We start from the raw sequence: 18327 nt of genomic DNA, 5'->3' as shown, positions 1-18327 counted from the left end.
GCTCAGTTGAACACTTTCCATGAAAATAACGATAAAGCAGAGACAAACTCGCAACATCTCTTCTGTGAGATAGAGGTTGCAACAAAGAGAAAAAGACATCTCCAACGAGGCCACGAAGTCTATCTTGAACTCTATCAAGGCAGGACAAGGCCTTTCTAGCAGCTCCTGCCCAGATGTGGCAACAGTATTCCATCCTTGGACGTACCTGGCTCTTATATAGATAGAGAATTGCATCAGCAGTGAGATATCTACTTGATCGATAGAAGGATCCGTCCATTTTTCCAGCGGCCTTGGCAACAGCTTCGATGTACATATTCCATTTAAGATCAGGAGTAAAAGACAACACTAGAAGCTTGTCAAAACTTGAGGCCTCCCCAAGACGAGAGCCATTCATTTTAATTGATGCCAGATGTGGATCAGAACGTTGACGATTGATAAAACGTAATTGATATCTATACTCTATGAATTTTCTTTGTATATTGATATTCATGTTCAGCTAACATTCACGTATGTGGAGACTTCAATGTTCACAATGTGGAATGGTTGACCCACTCAAACAAGACCGATGATGAGGGGAGATTCTGTCATGATTTCTCCATTGCTTATGACCTCACTCAGATTGTTCATGAACCCACCCGTGTGCCCGACAATGATGGCCAGTATGCAAGTCTCCTAGACCTTTTTCTCACAACTTGCCCTGAACTATGTTCAGTTTCCGTTCTGTCTCCTCTTGGATCTTCCGACCACTCAGTTGTATCAATTAAGATAAAAATGAAATGTAATAAGTCCCCAGACGTACCTCTCCATCGTACAGTATATCGGTACACTATGGCTGACTGGGATAGTTTCCGTACATTTATATCGGATCTTCCTCTGCGTTCCATGTTTAAAAAGGATGTGTCGTCTATAGTATCAGACCTGACAGAATGGTTAATTGTAGGTATAGACAATTTCATACCCTCGAAAAAGTTCCAGCAAAACCTAACAGCCAGCCATGGTTTTCTCCAGAATGTGCTGCTGCTATTGCGCACAGAAATCACTTTTTCCACTGCTTCCAACGTAATAGATGTATGGAAACTAAAGCCGCTTTCAGGACTGCCAGCAACCATTGTAAGAAAGTAATAAAGAACGCAAGAGAGTTGTATACTCAGTCCGTCAAGTCCAAAGTAGCTGAGCAGCGGCTTGATTCCCACCAGTTTTGGCAAATTGCAAACAGAATCTTGAACAGAAGCGTGTGCTCCATCCCAACTATCATCAATGGACCTGAGTTAATCTCTTCAGCATCAGACAAAGCCAAACTCTTTGCCAAGAACTTTGCAGCCAATTCTACCCTTTGCGACCAAGGCCGCCAACCTCCAATATTTCCTCCTGTATCAGGAAACACACTATGTGATATACAAATATTTGTATGTGATGTTGCCAAGCTAATCAAAAACCTTGATTCCAGTAAAGCAACCTACCCTGACGATATTCCAATTATAGTACTCAAAAAACTTCAACCAGAACTAGCACCCATACTTACAAAACTGTTTAAACGTTGTCTTAAGGAGAATTGCTTCCCATCACCCTAGAAAATCTCATCAGTATGCCCTGTATTTAAGAATTCAGGTGATCGTTCATCCCCCTCTCAGTACAGGCCAATAAGTCTCCTGTGCGTCATGAGTAAGTAGCTGGAATCTGTGTTAAATAGAGAAGTAATCAACCATCTCAGCAAAAATAAACTTCTTAGTGACACACAATATGGTTTCCGTTCTGCTAGATCTACAGCAGATGTGCTTACAGTTATATCTCATAGGATTAGCGAATCTCTCGACAGAGGCAACCATTCTAGGGCAATTGCTCTTGACATATCAAAGGCCTTTGATAGAATATGTCATAAAGGTTTACTTCACAAGATCTCCAGCTATGGTATTGCTGGAAATGTCTTCTCAATTATTAAATAATTTCTCTCTGATAGGCTCATAAGAGTAGTAGTTGATGGGCAAAAATCAGAAGCTCACAGTATAAATGCTGGAATCTCTCAGGGGTCGATCCTGAGCCCAACTTTTTTCCTGATCTACATTAATGATCTTCCAAATCACATCATTACATCATTCGTAGACATTTTTGCTGATGACACTACTATCTATGGTAGCACATCTAAGATAGTAAACGACCAAGTTCTCTCCGATTCTCTCTCCTCTGATCTTGATCACGTTGTGCAATGGGGAAAGGAGTGGCTGGTTACTTTTAATGCATCTAAAACCAAGCTTCTATCTTTACATCATCAACGTTCTGGCATCTGGCATCAATTAAAATGAATGGCTCTCGTCTTGGGGAGGCCTCAAGTTTTGACAGGCTTCTGGACTTGACCTTTACTCCTGATCTTAAATGGAATACGTACATCAAATCTGTTGCCAAGGCTGGTGGAAAAATGGACGGATCCTTCTATCGATCCAGTAGATATCTCACTGCTGATGCAATTCTCTATCTATATAAGAGGCAGATACGTCTAAGGATGGAGTACTGTTGCCACATATGGGCAGGAGCTGCTAGAAAAGACTTGTCCTGCCTTGATAGAGTTCAAAATAGACTTTGTGGCCTGGTTGGAGATGTCCTTTTCTATTCGCTGCAACCTCTGTCTCACAGAAGAGATGTTGCGAGTTTGTCTCTGCTTTATCGTTATTTTCATGGAAACTGTTCAACTGAGCTTCAATCTATGGTCCCCCCTCGCCAAACTTTCACAAGAAACACTAGACTAGCTGAAAACATTATCAATAATTTTCCCCACTCTTTATCTGTGCCTAAACCTAAACATAGATTCCATGATCAAAGCTTCTTTCTTAGAACTGCACGCCTGTGGAATTGTCTTCCGTTTTCCTGCTTTCCAGCTGTCTATAATATGGTTGTCTTCAAGTCCAATGTGAACAAGTTTCTGATGAGCCGTTCCACTTAAGTTAACAAATTTACCGAACTTCCATTACTATCGATTACTATATTGTCCTTTTGACTTCTCTACACTCTTTAACCCTTATCCTTGAGTTGCGTATCGGCCTTGATAAGTGGTGCCGTCTATGTAAAAAAAACAACATTTTTTCTTTTTATTTAAAAACAAATAAATAAATACAACGTTGTTATATATAGGTCGTGGAATTGCATTCATCTGCAAAAGATCACTGCTAATTTGCATATTAATTTAAACATTCATTGTAATTAATTCCTTATTAGCTTTTTTTTTTAAGAATACTTTAAAGGAATAAATTGTAAGATGGGCAACATCATGAAATTTGAAATAGAGAATTTTGTCATTTGTTTATATATATATATATATATATATATATATATATATATATATATATATATATATGCCCTGAATATCACTGAGCATCAGACAAATGTAGTATATTTGGTATTGTATTATTTATATTATATTACTGTCTATCCTGCTATAACTGGAAAAACATTACATATATAGTTTAAAATATAGTTATAGATATATATATATATATATATATATATATATATATATATATATATATATTGTTTAAAATATAGTTATCTACTTACACGTTTTTCGTCATCTACGACTCCTCAGAGTGGCTACATTTGGCGATACATAGTGTGTGTGTATGTAGGCTACGTTCTTTCATTTAGACAAACGTTGTTAAAGACAATAATACCTCCTCGTATATATGCAATAATAAGAACTATTACACACCCCTATATATATATAATATATATATACCCTGAATATCACTGAGCATCAGACAAATGTAGTATATTTGGTATTGTATTATTTATATTATATTACTGTCTATCCTGCTATAACTGGGAAAACATTACTCTTTGAATGTTTACCAGAAAACCATAAAAGTATAAATTATATATATATATATATATATATATATATACACACACACACGAAACACTAATGTCCGTATTATTTATTTTATAATTATTAAGCCCCTTTAAGAATACTTAAGATGGGCAATGTCTGGGAAATAAAAAAAAAAATAAAGTCAACAAGTGTTTATGAATCGTTCATGAGTTCCACTCGTTTGAACACTCTAGATTGTCTAATGTATTCTTCTGAATCATAAGTTGTTAATTCCTTTAATTCCCTTGGGAATTGATTTGTGGCCTGGAGGTAAAAGCTTAGCAAATTGAATCGAAGGTGGTTTCATGGTTTGATTCAAATCTGCTGACCGGAAGGAATTGTCACCTCCTATACTGATGATTGCACAAGCATGAAATATTAGTTTCTTTAGATATAAAGAATAATTAATATTTAATTATATATACATTATATACACAGCCTAACAGCACAGGTGCATGGAAGAAGTTTTAAGGCGAAAAGCATAAAAAATCAAACGATGAGTTAAAGGCAAAATAGATTCATTGTTTGATTAAATGATTTTGCACTCCGAAACAGTTACTATCAGGAATGGCAAATGTAAACGTAATCTATATATATATAAAAATGTAAATTTGGTTTGTTAAAAGTGAATAAAACCATATTTCTACGTTACCAATTTATTTGAAATTTTCAGACAACCCATCTTTAGAGTCGAGGGATGTTTTTATGTCATTAAAATAAATTTACCTCGCGAATTATTAAAATATTAAATAAAATATAAATATTTTTCGAAGTCGTTTCTGCGAGACTTGCCCGGTTTTATTTCTGGTAACTTCCGTTTCAACTACTCTCGAATTACCAGATAAGTAAAAAAAAACAAAAAACTTACTCATGCAGAGAGTGATCCGTGCTGAAATAATGACGTTATTATTTAAAAAGCCATTCTTAACATGAGGAAGGGAGGGTGTTTTGTACCTATTCTGTACTTTAACCTTACAATTGAATAAAAACATATCATAAAACTTTAATTAAATGTGGAAATACGATTAAAAAAAAAATAGCGCGGATCACTCTCTGCATTAGCACCGAAAAATGTTACTAAACATTTATTAATAATTTCTCACTTTTACAAACATTTGATTTTAAATTTCTTTTTAAATGAAAACTTTTATCGACTTTTTTTTTAAATATACCCCCCATGGTGTTTATTCCGAAATCCGTTGTAAACATGGAGAGGTTGAGGGTGTTTATTCTGAAAGCCGTTCTTAACATTTGTGGAGGTGGACCTAATGTAAAAAAATAAATAAATTTTTAAAAAAAACTAAATCATTTACTGATAACTCTCTCTCAACTTCCCCTGAGCTATGTTCATGTACCGTTCATTCTCCTCTAGGATCCTCCGACCACTCCGTCGTATCAGTTAAGATAAAAACGAAATGTAAGAAGCCATCAGACGTACCCCTCCACCGTACTGTATACCGATACTCTATGGCTGACTGGGATAGCTTCCGTACATTCATATCTGATTTACCTCTGCACTCCATGTTTAAAAAGGAAGTGTCCTCTATAGTATCAGATCTGACCGAATGGTTAATTGTAGGCATAGACCAATTCATACCATCTAAAAAATTCCAACAAAAACCTAACAGCCAGCCATGGTTCTCCCCAGAATGTGCTGCTGCTATCGCGCACAGAAATCACTTTTTCCATAGCTACCAATGTAATAGATGCACTGAGACTAAAGCTGCTTTCAGGACTGCCAGCAACCACTGTAAAAAAGTAATAAAAAATGCAAGAGAGCTATATGCCCAGTCTGTTAAATCCAAGGTAGCTGATCAGCGGCTTGGTTCCCACCAGTTTTGGCAAATAACAAATAGGATCCTGAACAGAAGTGTGCGTTCCATCCCAACCATTATCAATGGACCAGAGGTTATCTCGTCAGCGTCAGACAAGGCCAAACTATTTGCCAAGAACTTTGCAGCTAATTCTACCCTATGCGCCGAAGGCCATCAACTCCCAATATTTCCTCCTATAACACAGAACAAGCTAGGTAACATACAAATATCCGTGCATGAGGTCGCCAAGCTAATAAAAAAATCTAGATTCCAGTAAAGCAACTGGCCCTGATGGCATCCCAATTATAGTGTTAAAAAAGCTTCAACCAGAACTTGCTCCCATACTTACGAAACTATTTAAGCGCTGCCTTAAGGAGAAGTGCTTTCCGACCCCCTGGAAGACCTAATCAGTTTGCCCTGTATTTAAGAATTCAGGTGATAAGTCATCTCCCTCTCAGTACAGACCAATAAGTCTTCTCTGTGTTATGAGTAAGTTGCTGGAATTAATATTAAATAGAGAAATAGTCAACCACCTCAGCAGGAATAACCTTCTTAGTGACACACAATATGGTTTCCGCTCTGCAAGATCTACCGCAGATGTGCTGACGGTTATATCCCACAGGATTAGTGAATCTCTTGACAAAGGCTTCCTTTCTAGGGCAATTGCGCTTGACATATCAAAGGCCTTTGACAAGGTATGGCATAAGGGTCTACTTCACAAGATTTCCAGCTACGGTATAACGTGAAATGTTTTTTCAATCATTAAATCATTTCTCTCCGATAGGCTCATAAGAGTAGTGGTAGATGGACAAAAATCGGAGGCCTTCAATATAAATGCTGGAGTCCCTCAGGGGTCAATCCTGGGCCCAACTCTCTTCCTGATCTACATCAATGACCTCCCTAAACACATACTTAAATCATTCGTTGACATCTATGCTGATGACACGACCATCTACGGCAACACATCAAAGGCTGTAAATGACGAAGTTCTATCGGATTCTCTCTCCTCTGATCTCGAGCGCGTGGTTCAGTGGGGGAAGATGTGGCTAGTTACCTTTAATGCATCCAAAACCAAACTCCTATCCTTACATCATCAACGCTCTGATCCCCAGCTGGCATCAATTGTGATGGATGGCTCTCGTCTGGGTGCGGCCCCGTGTTTTGACAAGCTTCTGGGTTTGACCTTTACTCCTGATCTGAAATGGAACACATACATCAAGTCTGTTGCCAAGGTCGCTGGAAAGATGGTGGGATCCTTCTACCGCTCCAGAAGATATCTCACTACTGATGCAATTCTCTATCTATATAAAAGCCAAGTACGGCCAAGGATGGAATACTGTTGCCATATCTGGGCAGGAGCTGCCAAAAACAGCCTATCATGCCTTGACAGAGTACAAAATAGACCTCGTGGTTTAGTGGGGGGTGCCCTTTTCTCTACCCTGCAACCCATCTCCCACAGAAGAGACGTTGCGAGCCTATCCTTGTTTTATCGTTATTTTCATGGCAGGTGCTCGTCTGAACTCCAATCCCTGGTCCCCCCTCGCCAATCTTTCACGAAAAACACCCGTCTAGCTGAATCCACTGTGAAAAATTTCCCCCACTCTATATCTGTGCCTAAATCAAAACGCAGATTTCATGAACAAAGCTTCTTTCTTAGAACTGCACGCCTGTAGAACTCTGTTCCGTCTGCCTGCTTCCCTCCGGACTACAACTTGGATGTCTTCAAGTCTAATGTTAACAAATTCCTAATGAACCGCCCCCCTAATTAAAAACTTCATCAAATCTCCTCACTAACGTAATGTACTTGCAATAACCCTTATCCCTGAGTGGCTTCCGGGCCTTGATAAATGGTGATCACTGTGTAAAAAAAAAAAAAATAAAAATAAAAAATAACTTCTCACTTTTACAAATATTTTTTAATTTACATGCGCGGATGAACAAATTGTTGAATAGTGCGAAAACAAAACGTTTTTGTAATAAACTTCGGGATAATTTTTTGGGTAAATATTTACATTTAGGTCCACCTCCACAATTTTCTTTTTTAAATGACGACTTTTATTGATAAATAAATTTACTTCTCCGCAACTTTTATTAGTAAATTTCAATGAATAGAATAATAAATCATTTATCATTAATATGTGTTTTTGGTTTTGTGTTGAATGAAACTTTTTTTTTTCATTACAACAATAATGAACCAATTTAAATCTTCTGGCATGCGTTTAAGGGTTACGAAATTATCAATAAATCGCTTAGTTACTAAGCCAACGTCAGTAAATAAAAAAATGTCACGTGCGCATGCATTAGCCTTGACTAGCGGGGGGGGGGCTAAGGGAGCGACCATTAAATAATTATGCTGGTGGCCATGGAACTCAACGCCCAAGGAGTACCTAAAGTGGCACTTATGCACTTATGTTATCGTGCTATTTTTTAAATAGTATTTTCATGTTAAATTCAAATTTTACAATATGTTTTTCTTTTATTAATTTGTTAAGTGAAAGTACAGATAACCCGGTCGGTTTCTAATGTGAGGAAAATCTAGCCTCCCCCCCCAAAAAAAAGGGGTACTCTGGATAATAACAAAACATTAAAATTGCCTCAGTCTCGAAAGATTTCTTCTCTACTGAACGAGGAAACAAACGGTGAAGTGTAGTTCACCTTCTGTTTTTTTCCCCCTCTCTCTTCCTCTCTTAATATCTCTCTCTATCCATCTCTCACTTTCCCTCTCTCAATCTATCTTTCTCTCTATATCACCCTCTCCATCTCTCTTTGAGCCCCTTTCTCTCTCTAACTCCCTCTATCTCTCTCCTTTCCTGTCTCATCCCTCTCTGTTTCTAACTCTCCCCCCTCTCTCTCTCTGTTTATCTATCAATCCCTTTATCTCTCTATCTCCTTCTCTTTCTCTATTTTCCTCTCACTTTCTCTTTTCTATCTATATATCTTCCTCTCTATCTGTCCATCTCTAATCCCTCATCCTATTTAAGTCTCCTAAATTAATTACAGTGAATAAGGCATTGTCAAAACATGGATAAATCCTATTTTAGTCACCTAATTTACTGACTGTGAGAATAGAAGTTATTTGGAAATTACTGCTACCTTGAACAGCACCAGAAGTAACTGGTATAACCTTTCTAATTAAATTGATTTTGGCAGCTATTTGGTAACAAAATGACATAGCCTTAGCCCTTGCTACATGAGGAATACCTGCGACCTTGCTGCCAAGTAGAAGAATTATTTATTCTACTTTAAAACATTCAATTTTTCAAAAATCTCATCTTCGACATCTCCAAAACATCCAATATGGGGAAAAATATTGCAGAAATGCAAACTTATTGTTTAGGATGAATGCACAATGGTACGCAAAAAATCACTTGAGGCTCTTGGTCGATCCTTGCAAGATTTGCGTGGCAATGTCAGACCATTTGGGAATGCAGTAATATTGCTTGCAGGAGATTTCAGACAAATGTTACCTGTTATTCTTCAATCAACACCAGCAGATGAAATAAATGCTTGCCTCAAATACTCTACTTTTTTGTTCCATGTGAAGATATTAAACTTAACTCAAAATATGCATGTCCAGTTGCAGACTGTTCGATCTGCACAAAAACTTTTGCATCACTTGTGGGAAATTGGGTACGAAAAAGTGCCAGCTGATCAGAGTTAAGGGCAAAATTCTTTGACTTTTAACTTCTGTAATTTCTGTAATTTTATTTCATCAAAAGAATAGTTAGTTTAAAAGGTTTTTGCAGATATTCAAATTATAAGAATTCCATTTGACTGAGTGAATGAGCTATTCTTGCAGGTCAATACAAAGATGCCCGTGAACTTAACGCTATTATTCAATGTAAAATTCCAAGTGAGGTAGTCAAATACAAATCCATTGACACTGTTGTGAAAGCAGATAAAGTGGTTAATTATCCAACAGCTATATTTGCCAGGGATGCCACCGCATGTATTGCAACTGAAATTTGGTGTACTAATTATCATGTTGTGAAATATAAAATAATCCAAGCTTTGTAATGGCACATAGCTTGCAGTAAAAAAAATTAACAAACAATATCATAGAAACAACAATCTTAACAGGACCTTTCACAGATGAATATATCTTCATTCCATGCATTCCTATGATTCCACCGGATACATCATTACACTTTAGGAAATTGAACTTTCCAATTTTATTGTCATTTGCAATAACCATCAACAAAGCACAGGGAACAATCTTTACTATTGTGGGCCTTACAGTTACACACTGACTGTTTTTTCACATGGACAATTTATGTTACGTATTCAAGAGTCACCAAACCGGAAAATCTCTATATCAGCTAAGAAAATGGAACAACAAAAACTGTGTCCCCATGCAAAATGGAAAATTAAACCTCTAAGAAACATGCTTTTTCTCATTTTGGAACTTTTTCCATTGCGCCAATTTGAGCCACAGCAACGGGTTGCAGGGTACAGCTAGTATTTGTATAAAAAGCTTATTGTAAACACAAACCCCTTTCTATATATATTTATGTATGCATATATATATTTGTTTAAAAAATTTGCCTACCAAACTCCTTTGTCAGTTTTTCGTCTCCGGACATGAAACTTAATATATAGGATATTCGAACTTATGCAAAACTTTATATTTGGGTTTTAGCCAAGGAAAATTGGAGCAGAAACGTGAAAATTAAAAGAATGGAATTTGCCAGGTGAAGGTCGAATGACGGCATTACGAATATGCATGCATGACGTAATAGCTATTGGTTCATGTTTTAAATTTTAGCCTTGCAGTAAACATGTCTTCATAGTTAACGCCAAAGAAAAAAGGAAATCGTAAGCTAAACGTTTTAGTTTCGATTCTCAGTGATGGCACACAAATCATTTTTTTTTTTTTACTTTTTAAATCATTAATATATATCGGGTCCAATATAATATAATAATAAATACGAAATCTGATATGTCATATTTAAGCATATTTTATGACCGGGCAATGCCGGGTTGCCTGCTAGTATACCTATAAACGTGAGAATGTGTGTGTGTGTGTTTGTGTGTGGGTGTGTGTGTGTGTGTGTGTGTGTGTGTTTGTGTGTGTGTGTGTGTGTGTGTGTGGACACATCTCAACCTATACATTCAACAGATATTTCATCTACAGACTTGAAAATCAGTTTATAGGGTATTCAGACATGTGAAAAACTTTTTAATCAGTTTTCATTCGCAAAAAGGGGCTGCTAAACATGACAGCTTCTTTACATTAAGAATAAGTAGGTATGAAAACACTTTCTAAAGATCGTGTCAAGCTGGTCTAATAGTTATCATACTTGACTTCCTGCCTTTAGATTTTGGTTTCGATCTCAGCTAGAGTGTTTTATTTTTTTCTTACAAGAAGTGAACTGTTTAGAAAAATCAATACTGGCATGCACTACGTATGAATTAAAATATAATATTTATGCATATTTCACGACTGGGCAACGCATCTTGAATATTATTTTTCTACAACGTTTCGGTTGATGTAACCTGCGACCTTCTTCAGCTGTATGTTGTCGAACTCACAATCAGCGTGTAGATTGGTTGGTTGTTTTTGTTTTACGGCATATCAATCCTTTTTCAGGTTATTTATTTTTTTATTTTATTTTTTACACAGTGATCACCACTTATCAAGGCCCGGAAGCCACTCAGGGATAAGGGTTATTGCAAGTACATTACGTTAGTGTGGAGATTTGATGAAGTGTTTACTTAAGGGGGCGGTCATTAGGAATTTGTTAACATTGGACTTGAAGACATCCAAGTTGTAGTCCGGAGGGAAGCAGGCAGACGGAACAGAGTTCCACAGGCGTGCAGTTCTAAGAAAGAAGCTTTGTTCATGGAATCCGCGTTTTGATTTAGGCACATATATAGAGTGGGGGAAATTTTTCACAGTGGATTCAGCTAGACGGGTGTTTTAATGCCGAATCCAGTGATTTTGAAGAAAATTTTTTTAATAGGATATATTTGTTTTCTCAAGTCAGTTTCTATTCAACCCATAGTTGGGACCCTAACAGGTACTACCATTACGGGTCAGAGTGGACCTGGAAGCAATGGCAATTAAAAGGTAGCTCCACACTCTCCAAGGCCCATAAGGTAGGACCTTACCATCAGATATAGTTTTAGGTCATATCCAGGACCGTCATCGTGTAGAAGATAAATTATTTGCAGAATTACACTCTTCTGGAGGTTGAAGGTTCAAACATTTAAAAATACAATATTTTATTGTCGTTTCATCCCAAACAGGGCATGATGCTACCAGATCAGGCTGTCTGAAGATATTGGCTTCCTAGGATGAAATGCATCTAACATTGATGCTTTTTGTTTTTCTACTTCCTTTTGCAAAACTTAATTATGTTCTGCAAAACGAAAAACAAAAACAACAAACCCCTTCCCCCCTTTTCCTTCTTCCCATTCCCCCCTTTTCTCTTTCCATCTCCCCCACTTCCTGACTGGTTTCCAAATACCAAACATTAACTCTGTAAGGATTTCCCCACTCCCATTGCAAAACTCAGTCATGTTCTGCAGGGCAGGAAACAAAAACGATAAAATCCACTCTAAAACAACCAAACCAAACACTACAAACTATCAATGAAAGATACAAAGAGCTTGAAGAATAAAAACCTTCGACAAAATAACTGGATACAACATGAATACTGTTTCCAAAATAACTGGATTCGGCATTAAATAATCCAAAAAGGGTTGATATGCCGTAAAACAACCAAATCTTTTTAAGACCTTTTTTTTAACTGGATTCAGCATTAAACAATCAAACCAAACCAAAAATTGACAGAAGTTTGGTAGACCTTCCGTACAAAAAGGGTTGCATGGATCCTTTTTGCTTTAATAAAACTTTGCCTCTCCTAATACAAATTGTTGGTAGTAAATAAAGTCAGTTCTCAACCTTCAATATTCGTCTGTCTTTAATTATATGGAGTCAGAATCTACACACTTCCAACGTTATTCATTTCATAGATTCTTTATTGTGGCCTCTATGGCATCCTTCCCACCTCTAATCCTTTTTTTCATAAAAATCCAGGCCATACATTTTTGCCGGTATCTAAAATATATTAACAGACTAGCTGGACATTTCGCTTATCTCCTCACATCGTCCCTAGTAGACATGGTCCCAAATAGTAACTCCTTGGGGTATTTAGGTCGGGCTGTTTACACTACGCTGAGTACTCTCGTAAAAAAAATACCAAAAAGAATTCAAAACCCCTGTAAACCTTGAATTCAAAACAAGGCTTGCTTTTCAAAAAAAAAAAGAAGATTCCGCCATTTTTTTTTTTTTTTTTTTTTTTTTTTTTTTGAAATCCGCTCGGAAAAACTGAATTTTTGAGAGCAATAAAAACTACTTGAAAACGCAAACAAATGAGCCAGGTAGGTATAAAATTAACTTTTCTTGGCTACGGTAACATTGTAAGAAATTCTGTAGAAATAAGCAAGCTCTTTATTGGGCGGTTTGTCCAGCCACGGATTTGTTTGAACCAATCAAATTCCATGTTATAATTAACTGCCGAGAATGTTTTTGGCGCCAAAATCATCCTTTCAGCTCACCAGAATTCAAAAAGACGCAGAGTTGGATGGACTCGAATTTTCACTCGAAGCAGCGAAAGTACTTTACTGCTTTGAGACGTTTTAATACCCAAATGTGTGGCGAAATGTGTGGCGAAATATTATCATTTGCAACCACCAATGCCCTTATGTGGGGCGAATTTTTATATATATATATATATATATATATATATATATATATATATATATGTATATTCAAAGCGTGCATATATATATATATATATATATATATATATATATATATATATATATATATATATATATGCACGCTTTGTGCTATGTGAATCCATTGACTTTCTTCATTACAAATTAATGCCTGTCAAGGACGAATTTAAGGTTTGACCTGCCTTGTCCGCCATTGGACTGAATCAAAGAGGACACCACGAGGCTACCCGACTAACAGTATCCATACCTCAACATTCAACCTGCGCATTTCTTTGTCAACGAAATTTTCGACCCAAACTTTATCGAAGACGAACTATTATCCCTTCAGGGAGGTTACCAGCCCATAGTAGCAGATAACCGAAGATGACACATCTTTTGCAACATGGACCTTTTTGCTTTAATAAAATTTACCTTGGAGTTTTAAAGGTGAGCCTGTTGTAATTTCTGTTTGGTTTTCTTCCATCTGCCAAGGGCAAAAACCTTGGGAGAGAAATTCTCACAGCATTTATTTCTTTTATATATATATATATATATATATATATATATATATATATATATATATGCTAAAGTTTTAAATAGTATTTTAATTGAGATTGACATAGCTTTTTAATTGGTCTGTCATGCTTTAATTGAGTTTGAAATTGCTTTTTAATTGGTCTACCATGTTAGAGTCTTAAATAGTATTTTAATTGAGTTTGAAATAGCTTTTCAATTGGTCTGCCATGCTAAAGTTTGAAACAGAATAGAGCACTAAGGAACAATAACAGAACGTGGACGCGCCTATGCAAATGTCGATCCGTGTGCAATGAAAAAGACCATAAAAAGAATTTGTGCACACCGACGAGAATGAGCACGTGAGAGACGTGGGTGACGTCACAGCCATAATGAGAAGTCACGAGTGGAAGGAGAATGAGGAATTAAATGCCATTGTCGCAAGACAAAATAAATCGTATATTGTATTTGCGACTGCTGCAAATGTCTCTACAAGGTATATAGCTAAGTGCGTATAGGCGTCGATTAAGAAATATTCCAGAGAGATTTCTACCTTGCGAGGTGAACCCCTGGTTAGATATTACCTGAAATTGGAATTCGTCATCTGGAATTACTCGAAAGAAAGTTGGATACAAAGTTCGATCGTTCAACTTGTTGGCTGTCTCTGTGGTTCCGATCTGAATTAAGCGTTCTTTCTCCGGCAAGGAACTCAAAAACCACGACACATTCAACATGTTTGCGCTTGTTGTCATGCTGAGGATACCTTGGAAAAAGAACACAGAAAAATGATAATTATTTTAAAAAAATCGAGCAAAAAATAAACCTTCTAATTTATAAAATTCACTATGTCTGTCTGTCTGTCTGTCTCCATATTTTCAAACTCTATCTTTCCGAAACTAAAAGTTACAGGGCAGCGCTAAGGACCTCAAATGATTGGATTTTTTATGGAACGTTCTTTTATGGGTCTTTAGCCGGTTACAATAGTTTTTGAGGGGTCAAAAGGGGTCAAAGTTGAAAAGGTCGTAATACATTTCACACATTCATCTTAGTTTTTTTTATTATTTAATTTTTAATCAGTTCATATGCGTGTCACGTTGGTACAGTGGTAACGTCACCAGCTTTGAATGTTATAGTTTTGATTTTGGTTTCGATTCTAGCTGATGGCACCCAAATGCTTTTTTTTTTTTTTTACTTTTGAAATCACGACTCTATAATAATATATATGAAATCTGGACAAATTAAAATATCATATTTAAGCGTATTTTACGACCGGGTAAAACTGAGTGCGCCCCCCCCCCGCTAGTAAATTAATAAATGAATAAGTAAACGTATTATTCAGAATCTTCAGAGTCTTAAGCAATTATTGAGGCAAGAAGCCACTCGAAGATAAGCATAAATGAGATGAAATGATTGTCAGCCGAAATAATCAATATTATGAACAATTTTTATTAACTAAATTTTTATTTAATGTTTATGAAAGTTTTTTGTAAGCTTTGAATTTGAACAGCGACAAGCAACGTCAGGGTTACTTGCTTTTTTTGACTTCCGGTTTTTACTCTTTATTCGATTGGACAACTATACTAGCAGACCGTCCGGCATTGCCCGGTCATAAAATACGCTTAAATATGATATTTTGATTAATGCAGATTTCATATTTATCATTATACTAGCGGGGGTGCCCGGCGTTGCCCATGTGTTTAAAAGAAAAAAAAAAGTTTTGGTAGGTAGATAGGTAGGCTCGAACCCGAAGCCTTGACGCAAAGGTGGGAAAGAAAGGGGAAAAAATCTGGTATCTTATCCGCTCGGCCACAACGGGAGAGGAACGAAAAGTGTTTTAATTTAAAAGTTAAATGACAGGTGCATGAACTTAATGAGATCAAACATCACGCCATATGGGGAAGCTTAACTTTGGCTGCAAGCCAGTGTCTGTGTTTCCCACAAGATGTTGGCTCCCAATAAATAGGGGAGTGCCCAAATGAATAGCAGTTGTCTGATATAAGGATTCCCCCCCCCCGCATTGATCAAACCTCATTGCTTTTCTAGATGTCCCTGGCCGAGTGCCAGGGGGCTACTTTTGCTACGGGTTCAGCTTCGATTTTATACTGAAAAGCCAAACAAACACGTGTAGACCAAGAAATATCTGCAAATAGCGTGTAAAAGTCGCCGAAATTAAAGATACACGTGAGCTCATTTTGTAAATCATAGATATTATAATCTGGACAGTATATAAAAAGTATTTGGATGGTTGTTGCTATATATATATATATATATATATATATATATATACATTATTGTTGTACGATTGGTTCCCCTACATATAGATACAATAAAACACCCATGATTATTAAATGGTGTTCAATGTAAGGCTGAGCTGGTATATAGTCTCTTTATTATACAAACATTATTTAGTTACATATGTGCATACATGTTTCAGTGGAATCCGTATTCAAAGATTACACACTATTAGATAAAAAAGAATCGATATTTAAACGGGAGTCCAAATTTCCTTAGTGTTATGACATATTTGGGTGGGTTTAAAGTTCTGGAATAAAGCAACATGCATACTTCATGATTGAGAATGAGTTTGGATGAGAGAGTTGCGGTGAGACAGGTCACCATGCGCGGATGGGGAAGGGGAAGTAGGATTTCGTGTTGTTGAGCTGCAGAAATAGTGAGGTGTTGGTATTTTTTTTACTTGTTTGCCTTTATTTAATCATACAAAGTTTTAAGAATGAGTGACCCCACCGAGCGCCCCACTCCGAAAGCCTTTGCCGGATATACACAAAAAATGCACATGCACACACTAACACATATTTTGCCTTTTATATATATATATATATATATATATAACTACTTCATTTATTCACATAAATTTAATATACGAAAGTATAGATTTATGCGTAAACTTTAAGTATTTACTTCAAAAGTGCTCAATACGTAGGTAGAGCTAGTTAGTAATCTATAAAATATATATGGCGATTAAGCTATACTGAATATTCCTGACGAATCCTATAGTTTGATGAAACGCAGAATATTCAGTGTAGCTAAATTGCCATATATATTTTATAGATTACTATATATATGTGTGTGTGTGTGTGTGTGTGTGTGTGTGTGTGTGTGTGTGTGTGTGAATAAAAAAGGAAAAACCTAAAAGAGTAAAAACAAAAATAAAATCAACGTTTCGTCCCCATTTCAAGGGACATCATCAGGATTTCTAGGCGAGGATGTACAGGAAAGCGGTCATATCACATGCGAAAAAGAAGTTTAGTTCTCTTTCTGTTCTGGAGAGAAAAAAATTTCATGATGAAAAGAGAATTTATATCAAGTGTGTGGAGGGGGGGTCGGGTTATATACATATATGCATTTTTTTTTTTTTTATCAACAACCAGAATCTAAATTAATGTTTTGTTCATTTATTATTATATTACCTATGATTGGGGCTACATTATAAAATCCTTTTCTTTGTTTGATCGTGTTAATGTTTGAAATTAAAGCAGATTCAATAAGTCTCCGTTTTGCTCTATCTGGGATGGATTTTAAGATTTTCGCATGTGATATGACCGTCTTCCTGTACATCCTCGCCTAGAAATCCTGATGATGTCCCCTGAAATAGGGACGAAACGTTGATTTTATTTTCGTTTTTACTCTTTTAGGTTTTTCCTTTTTATTCACATAACGTCTAAAGCATCATTTATATCTTGCTTTATTTTATTCATATATATATTGTAATGATTTAAAATATATACTAATGATTTTAAAAGTTTTTTAAAGAAAATGACTCATGCGATACCACCAAGAATCGAAACCAAAACGTTTAGATTATGATTTACTTTTTCCTTTGACGTTAATGCCTGAGCTATGAAAACATGTTTGCTGCAAGGTTAAAATTAAAACATGAACCAATAGCTATTACGTTATGCATGCATATTCGTAATGCCGTCGTTCCATTTTTTTTTTTTTAATTTTCATTCTTTTGCATCGATATTTCCCGGCTAAAACCCAAATATAAAGTTTTGCATGGGTTCGCATACCCCATGTCTGTAGACGAAAAAATAACAGAGGAGTTTGGTAGGCAAAATTTTTTAAGCAAATATAAATATGCATACATAAATATATATAGAAAGAGGTTTATGTTTACTATAAGCCTATGATGACAAGTTTGCTACAACGCTAAAAATTAAAACATGAACCAATAGCTATTACATTATGCATGCATATTCGTAATGCCGTTGTTCGACCTTCACCTTGCAAATTCCATTTTTTTTTTAATTTTCACGCTTTTGCATCAGTTTTTCCCGGCTAAAACCCAAATATAAAGTTTTGCATGGGTTCTGAATACCCTATATATTAAGTTTCATGTCTGTAGACGAAAAAATGACAGAGGAGTTTGGTAGGCAACATTTTTAAGCAAATATAAAT

General features: G+C 36.2%; 1 protein-coding gene across 1 annotated transcript in view; it reads right to left on the bottom strand.

Moving 5' to 3' along the window:
* The window catches only part of LOC145259103 (uncharacterized), a 185365-nt gene that overhangs the window by 82051 nt on the left and 84987 nt on the right, over positions 1 to 18327 (bottom strand). The window contains exon 4 of the mRNA XM_080116758.1: positions 14493 to 14671. Within this exon, the coding sequence (XP_079972884.1) occupies positions 14493 to 14671 (179 nt within the window). The remainder of the gene's footprint in view (positions 1 to 14492; positions 14672 to 18327) is intronic.

This window comes from Euprymna scolopes, chromosome 34 (genome assembly GCF_053919585.1).
Source record: "Euprymna scolopes isolate OS-2025 chromosome 34, ASM5391958v1, whole genome shotgun sequence".
Taxonomy (NCBI): Eukaryota; Metazoa; Mollusca; class Cephalopoda; order Sepiida; family Sepiolidae; genus Euprymna; species Euprymna scolopes.
Note: the sequence above shows the minus strand (reverse complement) of the source record. Positions and strands in the feature narration are given on the sequence as shown.